General features: G+C 40.6%; 1 protein-coding gene across 1 annotated transcript in view; it reads left to right on the forward strand.

Moving 5' to 3' along the window:
- The window catches only part of igsf9a (immunoglobulin superfamily, member 9a), a 57,039-nt gene extending 44,859 nt beyond the window's left edge, over positions 1-12,180 (forward strand). Inside the window, exons 10-19 of the mRNA XM_005725663.1 lie at positions 720-860; positions 1,340-1,456; positions 3,229-3,379; positions 3,632-3,743; positions 5,280-5,470; positions 7,622-7,839; positions 8,196-8,280; positions 9,038-9,208; positions 9,598-9,634; positions 9,945-12,180. Coding sequence (XP_005725720.1) covers positions 720-860; positions 1,340-1,456; positions 3,229-3,379; positions 3,632-3,743; positions 5,280-5,470; positions 7,622-7,839; positions 8,196-8,280; positions 9,038-9,208; positions 9,598-9,634; positions 9,945-12,180 — 3,459 coding nt within the window. The remainder of the gene's footprint in view (positions 1-719; positions 861-1,339; positions 1,457-3,228; positions 3,380-3,631; positions 3,744-5,279; positions 5,471-7,621; positions 7,840-8,195; positions 8,281-9,037; positions 9,209-9,597; positions 9,635-9,944) is intronic.
- The last annotated feature ends 946 nt before the right edge of the window (positions 12,181-13,126 follow it).

The raw sequence follows: 13,126 nt of genomic DNA on the forward strand, positions 1-13,126 counted from the left end.
CTGTGGACATGTCAGCAGATGAGATGCACCACAGGAAATGCGTTAGATTCCTGCAGTGTGGGACACAGGCGCTAGAGTCAGGCTGTTATTCTGCCAATTATTCCAATTCTACCATGGACGTCACAAGCTCTCATACCCACAGTAATACTTTCTTACTGCCTCATTCTGGGAGGGGGGGCATGATAGCAATTTTGACTTCATTAGACTGAGTGGCAACCTTTTGCACAGTCAAAGCTAAACACAAGCCTTCCAACTGTGACTTAATGGAACAAAAAAATGACTGAAAATTTACAGTTTTAAAAGCAAATGCTTGAAAGCTTTGCAGGCCATTTCTGTTATGTGTGTTTTGACTGACCTGACTGAGAAAAATAAAAAAATAAAAAATCTTTTCTAATCAGACAAAAATCACATCTTTTCACATTTATCATAAATCTCTTCTTGCAAAAACGGTGCCATTTGGATGGAATCTGTGTAGCAGGGACTACAAATATCAAAAACTGTACTTACTATACAGTGAATCATTCATACATATCTGAAAAGCGCATATTTTGCTTGCTTGGTTACGGATTTCCTGCCATTTAGCTCTTTGAGCATTCTGCCTACTTCCTGTTTAAAATATGTTTTTTACATTTACTTGGTGTATTATTCAAAATTGTGTGTGCTAGTTCCTTTTAACCTCTTACTGTGAGAGGTGTATACAAATTGTGCATTTCTCTCAGTATCCAGGATGGACCTTAGCACCAGATGGTTCTTTGTTCATGGCAACTGTCAACGATGATGCAGCGGGCATGTACAGGTGTACTCCGTACAACAGCTATGGCACTATGGGCACATCTGGACCAACTAGTGTAATTCTACAGGTTAGTGTGCAGTCCAGGCCACCTGGGTCTCTCACCACAGGGATGCTGTGTATCACATGAAGCCACTGTAATGATGTACACAGACAGATTACATTTCACGCACCACAAATACCGCCTTTGTGGTTTAGATGTGACCTAAAAGCTCATCGAATCTGCCTCCGAATCTGTCCTGTTCTTATGACTGAGCTGTCAATTGTGATAATTTTAATTAGCCACAACTGTATCTGTCACAGCAAATTAAAAACTTTAAGAGAAACGACATTTTATTGACCTTTTTACTCTGACGTGAGCCCTCTGACATTAATAGAAGTCAACTCAGAGTAACTACAATGGTGGCACTATTGGGGAGTTAATTGTGTGGCTAATCCTTTTGTTATTAAGATAATCTTGTCCAAAGCGGCAGTAATCCAGTCTTAAAATCCATTGTTGGGATTGCTGCGGACTCCTTAATTCAGCTATATTGTTTTGGCAATTCGCAGGATCCCCCTTCATTCAGCATCACTCCGGAGAAACAGTATAAAGTGGAGGCTGGTAGAACACTGCTTATCCCCTGTCAAGGAAATGTGGACCCAACAATTAAAGTGACCTGGAGCAAGGTAAATTACCCACTGTGGTTTATTTAAAAAGCGAGCTGTCCTGTTTTATTCATGTCAGTGCAAATGCTTACACGGATCTTCAATTTATATTGTTTACTCAGAAATCAGAATCAGACACATGAGTCAGTGATGGCACAGGACATAGAGTACATATGATGCAGTCTGGGTGTATATAAACAGATACATTTCCAGTTATTGTTTTCCTGATGTACTTTTCTAAATGAGTAAAGACAATATTTTTCACTCTTCCACCCTGCATCCATTTGACTCATGATGACTCATCTTGCACTTAGGGATGTATACATAAATGTATCCAGTAAAACACGTTGAGGGGTGACTGCCTAACCCCTCCCATCGTATAAATCTGTACTTGACCTTAGCTTGTGGGTAGTAGTAGCTGGTGGAGCTGTATCATGTAGGAGGCGTGTGTTTTGATTGCAGTTGGCAAAAATTTTGTTTAGGCTTCCAAAGGACAGAGGTCTAATTTATTCATTTCTAGTTGATCCTCCTCCTCCTCATCTAAGAACATGGATAAAGGAGGTGTGGATGGATGCAAACAGTCCTGTACAGCTCTATGATGTGTTGTGCTGTAGGCACTTAACATGCCATCTTCTTAGTTATCTAAAGGATTTGAGCTCATCTCCTGTATAATAATATCCTACGCAGATTTTCCAGTTCACTTGAAAATAAGTCGCATTACAGAAATAAGAGATGCTCTTGCTGCCATTTGACTAGTCTAAGAAGTAACTAGACGAAATGATGATGAGTGCAGCCAGAAGCAAAATCAGTGCATCAGTGTCTTTCCTTGCGAGAGATTGAGACCAGTCAGCAGTTGAAAGAGCAACTTTATCACCACTTTTTATTATGAAATTGCCTACTTTTCAATTTAAAAAAAGGACTTTATATCCACACTCACAGAAATAAGGGCAAAAATCAGATGGTTGTATAACAAAATTGCTATGCATGCTGTAAACTTTACGACTCAAATTTAGCAGAAATCTGCTGTTTAACATCCTTTGTCATTACATCTCAAATCCAGTCACTTGGAGTATAGACAGTAGACTGTATATAATGTGGGTATAACCTTAGTACACTCACCCAGCAGATATTTGAAGTTTTCACTTAACCATTTTGGCTACTGCCATAATTTTTGAAAACCAGACACTGTGAATTGGACCTTTGTTCCATTCCTGGTCTCTGTTGTGGCTCTGTTTCCTATTCTAGCCCACTTATCAAACAATCGGCATACACAGCATTGTCCATGTTGAGTTGGGGTGCAACATGTTTGCAGGGTTTGAAGGCTCTCCACAATACCTCTTCAATGGACACAACAACAGTATCATAAATGAATCATGTGATGTTTCTACAGTCATTGGTGTACAATCAGACCTCTTTTCACAAACAGGGCCCCCAGTGGCTATTAGAAGAATTGCAGGTTTAAGGCAGTTCTGCATTAGCTTTTCAAACCTAGAGGACTACATTCAATTTTTCAATGGAGCCCAAACAAAATCAATCAATCAATCAATCAATAAATAAGCTTATCAACAAATATATGTCCCAATATGTCTGGTCAGCAATGCATATTAAATTGCCTATGAAATGCACAAGTTAAATTAACTCTTGACTTGTGTTTGATTTGTAATTTGTTTGTCCTAATATGTCCCAGCTATTTGTGAAAGTTATAAGATGTTTCATTCATGCTATAGGTACATCTGATTATGCCAACACAGAGAGTTTTCTTCCACATGTGAATGGTTTGGTGTTTTTGATAGGTCGGCCTGGCTCGTAGCGTTTCCTACTCCGTAGAACCGGATGGTTCTTTGCTGCTGCAGCCTTTGACCAAGGACCACCAGGGGGTGTGGGAGTGCAGCGCTTCTAATCGTGTAGCCTCAGTAAAGACCAGTACACACGTATTTGTTCTGGGTGAGTCCTGTCTAACAATACCATAACCACACAGTGATTACATGAGCTGTGCACATTTTTAGTTTTTACTTTCCCAAATTATTTTCTGTATACCTGTGTAAACCTTTATTACACCCAGCACAGGCCAGATGCCTGTGCCTCCACTCCGCCTCCGATGGATAAATGTGGTACAGAGAGAGATGGCCTCTAAACTCCAGGTAGTTGAAGTGCTGGCCGATTTCCATCAACACCTCTCCATTCCCTCCATTACAGGAACCAGTCCCCATGCGGCTACCTCTCTGTCCGTGTCTCCAGGGGTGAAGCAGGCCAACATATCCTGGGAGGCAGGCTTTGATGGAGGATCAGCACAGACATTTTCAGTTTGGTGGGTGTAAAGCCACCCACTTTCTTTTCGGGCAGTAACCATGGCAGCCATCGACAGCAGTGGTATCACTCTATTGATCTCCCGAATGAGGAGTTCATTTATCTGTTATCACTTGTTGGCAGCTTCAATAAAAAAAAACGCTGCTACAGAGCATTACTTTATAATGCAGTGGCCATGCTAGCTACAATACAAGGTTACTGACAAAAGAGAGGATAATCTGCCTACTTTCTTTTCCTGTGAATCAGCACTTTTGTTCTGATGAATCATAGATGAATGGATTTTGTTTTAGATATGCTTGTGGTGTGGTGGAGAGAATAAAAGGAATCTTAAATTGGTGGAACTTGGTCAAAAACAACCAGAATTATGTGTGCACTGTTAAAAATAAAGTTTAGCATGAACACGAAGTGTATATTTTCTAATTAATTTCAAGAAATAAATAATAAACTATATTTAGATCACTATGTATTTTTTATGTCAGAGAATACTAGTACAGAGATACACAAAAGTTCTTCAAAGACCACACTGTAACCTGAGAGTGCTACATCAGATGAACATGAGATGAGCTGTCTTAATCCTTGAGAGGGAACTGGGTCAGTGCTACAGTAAGGAGCACATAAATAAATCTAAACGACTTCAAAAATACTAAAATAGATCAGCCATGAAGGATAAACAACCTCCCGAGTCTTGGCTGCAGCTTCCTTTGATAGCCTGTGGTCACAGCATGTGTTGCCGTGACCACAGGTTAAATGAAAACACTACAGTGAGAAAAGCAAGAGGATGATCGTCTTACTATAAGAAGTTCAGCATATAAGGATATTTGGGTATAATGTGAAAGTTATACCTATTGAAACTTTAATCACCATACGTTTCAGTTATGTTCACAAATGATTTAAAAAAAAAAAACATGTTCTTGTTGCACTTTGTCGCGTCTAGCAGAAGAAATGTTAAAAATCATGCATATGTGTTATAGCTCTTTGGGCAGCTTTTTATTCCTCTTGAAAATGAAACAAGTCTCTGCTCTTGTAATTTTCCTAATAAAAGTGATTTGCTTATTGCAGAACACAGTAAAATAAGGTCTCTGCACTGAATTCTTTGTACACTTGAATATCAAAAGAGAAAGTCAGCTTAACCATGTTAATGTTACCAGTAGCACTGATGGAGTCCAAGTCATCATTTAAAAAAAACAAAAAACCTGCTTTTCTGAAACTGGTATTAATATTTCTTCTGCTGTTTTTGAATAGGTGAATAGGGTATTTTTTAGCCTTAAGGTCAGGTAATTTTCTCTGTAGAGAAAAGACGTGTAGAACCTCAGCTCTGGTAGAAACATGAAAATCACTATAATTGGAGTTGCAAGCTCTCTGTGCAATTTCACAGGATACATCAGTGCCGTCTCTGCCACACATTCTGGAGCTGATGACGAATATGAATGTTTAATGAAACCTACTTTTCTGTCATGTTTCATAAAATCACACTCCCAGAATTCCCTGCTCCTCTTTTGTTCTCACTCCTTTTCTCTTTGTCTCGCCTCCTCTGCAGGGTGAAAAAGATTTCAGCAAGTGATGATGATGGGAAGCAGGACTGGTTCTCTGTGCCTGTGCCCCCCTCCTCTGGCACTAGGCTGCAGGTGACAGGCCTGTCTCCTTCCACCGACTACCAGTTCAGTATCCTGTCTCAGAATAAAATGGGAACTGGCCCCTTCAGTGACATCGCCACTACACGGACTTTGGGTCAGTATCATCCCCTGGTTTTATCTAAATCTGTCTACGGAGCTGCAATTTCAAAGGATGATCTTATTTTGGCACAAAATGGAGATTTGCTGTCTGATTCACTCCAAAGCTCCAAAGCTAACAAATCTATTATCAGATGTTTGTATTCCTCCTCACTCTCAGCTGCAGCTAATTAAGGTTAATTCTGCCCAAAGGCCAAAAGCAAACTTTAGCTGTTGTGTGATAAATACACGAGTCAGCTCTCAGTGACAATAATAATGTTCTTGCAGTACAACTAACGTTGTGACTGAAGAAGTCTGTAAGTTATTCCATCAGTTGGTCTATTCCCCAGCACAAACCTAAACATCATTTTCAGTCATGATTTTCGGTGCCTAGAAGATGAAACCTAATGGGTTTATCTCATCTTTCACGTCTTTCACATTTCAGGCTCGGTCCAAAAATTGATTAACTGGTTCGCATACATGTGTTGTTTCTTATCTCACTATTGCTACTTTTAAATACAGACTTAAAATGCCAAATAAACACATAAAACAAAAGGTCTGCACACTCATTGCAACTCTTATAGCATTCTTTGATCCCATTTAAGCATTCCTGTAGTGACACAAACTGGAAACAAAATACAGTGCAGTGAAACAGGATTTCCTCTCTTCACGATTTCTTATTTTTCTTTTTAATGTTTGCTACACGTTTCAAATCAAAAAAAAATTAATGTTAGACAAGGTCAACTAAATGAATAATATATGCAGTTTTTAAATGATGATATAATTTATTAAGGGGGTAATAAGCAAACCTACCTGTGCCTGTGTGTGGAAAAAAAGTTGGCCCTAAATCTAATAACCTTCTTATCGCTGGGGAGCAATTTTGGCCCACTCTTCTTTGTAGAATTGTTTTAATTCAGGCACGCTAGAGGGTTTTCAAGCATTAAAGGCCCGATTTAGGTCATGCAAAACCATCTCATTTGAATTTAATTCCAAACTTTGACTAGCTCACCTTTGTTTTGTCTGGGTTAGAACAATTCAGAGGTGGACTTGCTGGTGTGTTTCAGATCATTGTTCATAGGTTACTTTTTCACATAGGTTTGGATAGCTTTTTTTTAAAATTACATTCTGTATTCACTCAAGTGATCTTTGTCTAATATAAAGTTGTTTTTTTTTACTTTAAACTAGCGATATCCCCATTAGCTTGTGCTAAATAATGCTAAGACACTAAACGGAGATAAAAACATATATAAAGCTTAGCATGTAAGCACTGTCAGAGCAGTATAAATAGAGAGAGCTGCCAGCATGCCTGTCACTCTTTTTCATGTTTAACTTTTTTTTTTGTCCAGCATTGGGCCCATATGTTCAAAGGTATTTTGTGTGATTTACAGCTCTCTGGTGTCATCAAAAAATTATCAAAATTTAGCTTAGGGCAAAAACCAACATTAAAATGCAATGTTTATACACCCAGTGGCACTACTCTTTTCTTCATAGATGAATGGATAGTACATTAAAATCCGTTTAGTCCTCTGCCTCAGACTCGTGAAGGCTGGAGTTGTGGCTGTTGCAGTCTGTGGAAATGTTGTTAAATGCAGATTTTTCTTTTCCTTGCTAGAAACTTTTTTTTCATTCCAGTCAGAGAAAATATATCTGTGAGACATCTGAGAGATCATGGAAATTAATTTGAAGGTGAAATCCATTGGATAGGAAGTAAAAAGATAACATTTAGATTTTTATTTTTTAAGATATTTATGTTGGGAGCCAAAAAAAAATAAAATAAAGGCTAGACTCAGGGGAAACAAACAACCTGATCACGTTAGTTTGTCTTTGTTAAACATTCATGGCAGCAGTTAATTGTAATGATATGATAATCCTGAAAATAAGGAGTAAGCATGCTATATCAGTGGTTTCAGTTAGGAATTAGATAGATAAAATTGGATGGATGGATATGTTTTATCAAAAAGTCTTGAATTTACCAAACTGCATAAAGATGACTATGTGTTTCTTGTTTGGTACACTGCAAAAGACTAATGTCAACCTCTCTCTTATTCCCCTCACATTCTGAAGATTGAGCATCAGTGGCTGTAGCAATTTCCTCTGGTGTAATTTAATTTTTCCGCCAGAACATATCAAGCTGATCGACTGAAGCTCTTTCTCATTCTCTCTGCATCAGATCCTCCACCAAGGAAAAATAAACTAAAGCCCCCTACATTGCTGTCAGCTAATCGGAGTTCAGCAGGTGTTGTTCTGCAATGGTCCCTTTCTGAAGCACAGCACCCTCCCGTCACTGGCTTTGTTCTCCAATCCCGCACCGAGCAAGGGGAGTGGTTTAATTTGGACGAGGACATCAGTGCCAACAGTAGCGAGATAGTGGTTCCGGGTCTGCACAAGGTAACAAGCCAGACACGCTGCTCCCTGCGAGACTAATCAGTCCATGCTCCCTGTTGAATGCCTTTGAGATTTTTATCTAAGCTTTCCTTCCGTGGTTTTACTTTTTCAGACTCTCAATTATACACACTTCATGGCAGTCATCACTTTTCTGTCATATTTCAATCTGCATGCGTTGCCTTTTTTTTTCTCCTCCAGTCTGTTTCATCCTTCCTCTTTCTCTCCTGTATAGGCCTACATGAATTCAAATGAACGTCATTAGCATTGCAAGCACAATCCGGTGTTGACAAAGTGTGGTTTCATCCTCTGTCCTCCCCACTGTGTGTGTGTGTTTGTGTGTGTGCGGATGCTGGTCTCAGGACTGTGTGTACGAGCTGCGACTTCTATCTCGACGTGGGGACTTGCTGAGCGAGCCCAGTCCATCAGTCAATGTCTCCACTGCAGGTAGGTTTGGTGAGCAACCTTGCTCACTTCACATTTGTTCCCCACCTTCTGTTTGAACCCATTCTACTTCCTCAGTCTCCTTGTCCTAACTCTTTCCCCCCTCTTTCTATATTTCTTATCCCATCCCTCTGTTCCCAGCGTTAGACTAAAATTAGAGCAGGGCCTCAGGGAAAGCTGTCCATTAGAAGCCTGAATGATTGAAATGGCTCCACTAATAACTTCTCAAAAGAGTTAGTGATTGAATTTGCACTTTTCTTATTATTATGTGAATATGGCATGAATGTTACATTAGCTAGAGTACAGAGATATTAAACAGAAATCTGCAACCCCTAATGGTGTAGGACCATCAGCACCAAAACAATATCCTGTTGATTAACACAGCTCTGCTGATAATCTCAGTTTTACATCTGACAGATTAAGTTGTGCAAAATAATTAAGTTGCTGATTTGATGAACATTATTATCAGGGATGTAGACTGGAGATTAAATCTACCTAAAAACCTTTTAATCATGTAGAATGTAAATTCATTGTTTTAGTATTATTCTGTTGTTGCTATTGTTCTCAAGTTTGTGCTTTCCCCTTTAATCAAGTATATATTTAGGTAATCCTATAGTTCTATCCATCTATATCCTTCTCTCTCCATCTACACACACACACACACACACACACACACACACACACACACACACACACACACACACACACACACATATATATATATATGCATATATACATATATATCTATATCATGTCACAGGTATGGAGATTTATCCGTCCACTTCCCGGCTCCTGGAGTTCGTCCCAGAGTCGTTACTGGCCGGTGTCCTGGGTGGGGTCGGCTTCATGTTGTTGGCCCTGGTCTTGCTGCTGGGGTCCGCCTGCATCATCAACCGCAAGAGGAACCAGCGCCGCAGAAAGAAGAGCGATGGTAAAATGCTCCTCACTCCAGAGACACAGCAGACACTCACTTTGATGAACTGCATCATGAATATAATCATTTATTCAATAAAATATTGAAAGCACTTTCAATCCATTATATAAATCATGGCCCACTGCATGGATTTGGCGCTCCTCTTGTCCACCCCCTTCGTCCATTCACTTGTAAAAGTTATTGATGTCATTTACATTACTTGCTAATTAGGGTAATTTCTCATTAGTGGCTGATAAATGTAAGTGTAATTAACTTTTTGGACAAGCCTGGGTGCCTCGGGACCTATAATGGGCTCTTATTACGGTTGATTATGTTTTTACGTCTTGGTCAGTGTGGTTGTATCCTACTGAGTCAGATACCATCTTGCCCCTCTCCCTTCCTTTCAGAGCCCCCAACTGCCATCTATAAATGCTCCCCATCAATGTAAGTACCCCTTTATCATTTCATTATAATACCTCCCGTTCACCTTTCCCTCTGCCTTCCTTTAAGTGTGCTGAAAATGCCAGCACTTCAGTTATTTTCTATTGCATATCTTTGTTTCCTTCCTCATCCTCTGCTGCTGCTGCTGCTGCTGTTTTGGTCTCTCTCTATATATTTCTCCCGCCCCCTCTTTCACTTTTGCTCAGTCTTATTTTCTCTGCCTCTATTTCTCTTCCCCTCACACCTCCAGTTTTTCTTACAATTTTCTTCTGTCACCCCTCCCTTTCCCTCTTTTTCTCTCTCTCCCTCACAGAAAGACTTCAGGCACCAGCACTCCAGACAGTGTGCTGAAGAAAAGCCTGCTTCCAGCCAGCTCCCACTATCCCACATCTTCCTCTACCACCACCTCCTCTTCTTTGCAGACAGACTGTTCCTCATTTAGCACTGAGAATAATAATCGGAGGAAGCATCTTATGTCCAAGTACAGCAGAGACAGCCTCACTAAAACAACATCTCTAATTTCTCCTTCAATTGAGATGATCTCTAGAGGTCCAGATGGGCGATTCACACTCCCACCGTATGACACTGAGACTCTGAGTGTTCACAGCAAGAAAAGTGTAAGGTATGACCAACACTCTAAAGTTCGAAGGTCTGTGTCACTGCACTCGGAGAAGGAAGACAGGAAAGAGCGTCCATTTGTGCTTTCTGTTGATCTCCCGCCTTGCAAGAAGTCAAGTTATGATGGCTTTCCTGAACTCAGCAGCTTGTGCTCTGACAGTAGTTTGGCCACTATTCATCATCACGACAGAGAAATGACTCCCGTATTTCCAGTGCTTCCACATATCCGAGCTGGCCTTGGTCAGCCATCTACAACTGCAAGCGCTCTGGTGCTCCAAATGGAACATGAGAGGGAAAGGGGGAACCTGCACCGCTGCCTGAAGCTGGCTCAGGAGAGGGAGGAACTAGAGAGGGAGCTGCAGTGGTACACGTTAGAAAGAAACTCCACAAAGCACGAGCAGTCAGACTTAAAGAGGAGGGAGGATGGTGGCAATGAGCTTTTATGGGAATACAAGAGCAGCACCTTGCCACACAGATACTCCCTAGCCAGCAAGGAGAACCGTTGTTTCTCACCAAGCTTTTTATCATCATCTTCTTCCTACTGGGAAACGCATCCTCTTGTTTCTCCACCCACTTTGATTCAATCCAGGACCCATCTCAACGCATCATCAGCTGCAGCTCCCTCATATTTAAAGTCCAGCAATCGTCATTCTTCTCCGTTTTTGCCCAAACAGACTTCCTTTCAATCTGCGGAGGCAGGCAGTTTTTCGAAAGCCAGATTAACTCTCCCACATCTTTCCCTAGAGCACCAGAGACATGAAAGAGCAGGGGCAGCACCAGAAAGCTATAATGATTCACCACAATCCACAGGCCTAGATATGCAAACAAATGATTCATGTTCTGAGGCACAGAGACAGAACAATCTTAGTCATGGCAGCCTTTCAACATTGTCTTTCTACAGCAATAAATACACTGAAAGATCTAATTCAGCTCTTGATGCGTTGCCAGGCTCTTCAAATGTGGAGGTAGTGCTCCCCAAACCCACTGGTGAAGATTTGTGTGTTGAGATGAGTGTAGATGAGCCACACTTTGAGATGTGTCATGTGCGGCCTGCAAAGCCAATGTTGCACCAACGAATTGCATCTCATGTACAAGGGCGCACACTGACCCGCAGAGGTCGGCATCATGATATGAGGAGGAGCACAAGCTTGAACTGCCGTGGCCCTGTTTCTGTGGATGATATATTCAGGGTCCCAGATTCTTCGCAACCTTTAGAACCACACATGTGGAAAGCTGCGAGCCAAGGCTCTAAAATATCACTCTCTAAGCAGCGAAGTCAGAGTCTAGACTTGAGAAGACGGAAGGAAAGCAATTTCCTGACTCCTGATGCATGGATAGACTCTCTTAGCCAAGAAAACTGCTCTGCTCCATCATCTTGTCCTCCAGACTCGCTGTTCTGGAAACCTCAAAGTGCTCCTCCTAGGAAGATTTCCAGCTCTCCTCCAAATGATCATGCAGATACCAAATATGCCACCTATTTAACTCCTGCTGCTGCTGACCCTCTATTTTCAATGAGCCATCCAGAAAGGCCCACAATAAATCCTAATGTGCCTTGTCATTACGAACCAAGAAGAGAGACCTGTCTTGTACCCAGTGCTGCCACAATGCCAGGGGAATACCAGGAGGACATGGAACAGGAGGGAGGTTATTTGGAGGCCGTGAAAGGAGCCGCTATATGCTTACTGCCCAACACCGATGCTCATGAGGTACTGGAATTGGAGGCAGGAGGCTACGATGGAGTGCCAGAGTCTGGCAGCAGCTACAGCAGTTATGCCAGCAGTGGCCTAGGAAGCATGGAGCCCAGTAATGGGCGCCTTTCCATGTGTAACCTTTCTCCAACACTCATAAGCTCACCTGAGACTATAGAGGACACCCAGGGGAACACCCAGGACATACAAAATAACAAAATGGAATCAAGCCAAAGGTATTAAGCCATAATGAATAACGGAAATTATGTTGTATAGAACAAAATGTGTGGGATTACATTTGCAACTTGAATAAACCCTGTATGGTAAATACAAGGCTTTCAAGGTTAGCCTAATATACAATTTAATGTAATTATAGAAAGAAACATTGCACATTGTGTTTTCAGATTACAGTAATATGCTGTATACCCAATTTTAGAAAACCAAACTTCAGAGCAAGGTTATTCTTTAAAACATATCAAAAAGTTAAAAAGAAGTTTTTAAAAAAAGGAATTTAATCCTGCAATTTTGTATAAACTCTATCAAGGTAGAAGAGCATCTGATGATGTTTGTGTGTTGTTATTTTTTGGAATACAGTGTGAACAACATCAAAATAATTTAATCCATTTGAATCAAAATCAACATCAAACACTGATATATTGCATAAAGCAAAATATATTTCATAACTGAGAATGAGATGGAGATTATAGAGTTTCTTTGTTCTACAGGAAAGCATTTAATAACTGTTTAAAAAATGATGATAATATTAAAGATTTCTGAATATTTGCAAGCATACCTTCAGCATTCTGCTCCGTCTGACAAACTATGAAGCAAAAAACATGAAATAGTTTATTCTTTGCTGGGAGAACTCAAAGTGTGGCTCATAGTACTTTTCCATTTGTAGACAGTCATGAGTGTGTGTGAGCGTGCATTAAACATGCCTTGTTTTATGGCCTCTCTAGGAGAAAGGTCTCTGTCGATGAGAACTACGAGTGGGATGCTACTGATTTCTGCTCACAACCTGCTGACGTTCACAGTAAGCATTTTTATATTCTTGTTATATTCTTATATGGCTTATGCTTGGGTACAGACAAGGTGGAAAGCTGTATAAATCTGCTGAAACTCACTGAGCAATTTATGTGATTGTTGTGTGGTTTATGATCCTCAAATCAATAGAAAAATCCACACCATT

This window comes from Pundamilia nyererei, unplaced genomic scaffold, assembly GCF_000239375.1.
Source record: "Pundamilia nyererei isolate P.nyererei 1_Seehausen unplaced genomic scaffold, PunNye1.0 scaffold00016, whole genome shotgun sequence".
NCBI lineage: Eukaryota > Metazoa > Chordata > Actinopteri > Cichliformes > Cichlidae > Pundamilia > Pundamilia nyererei.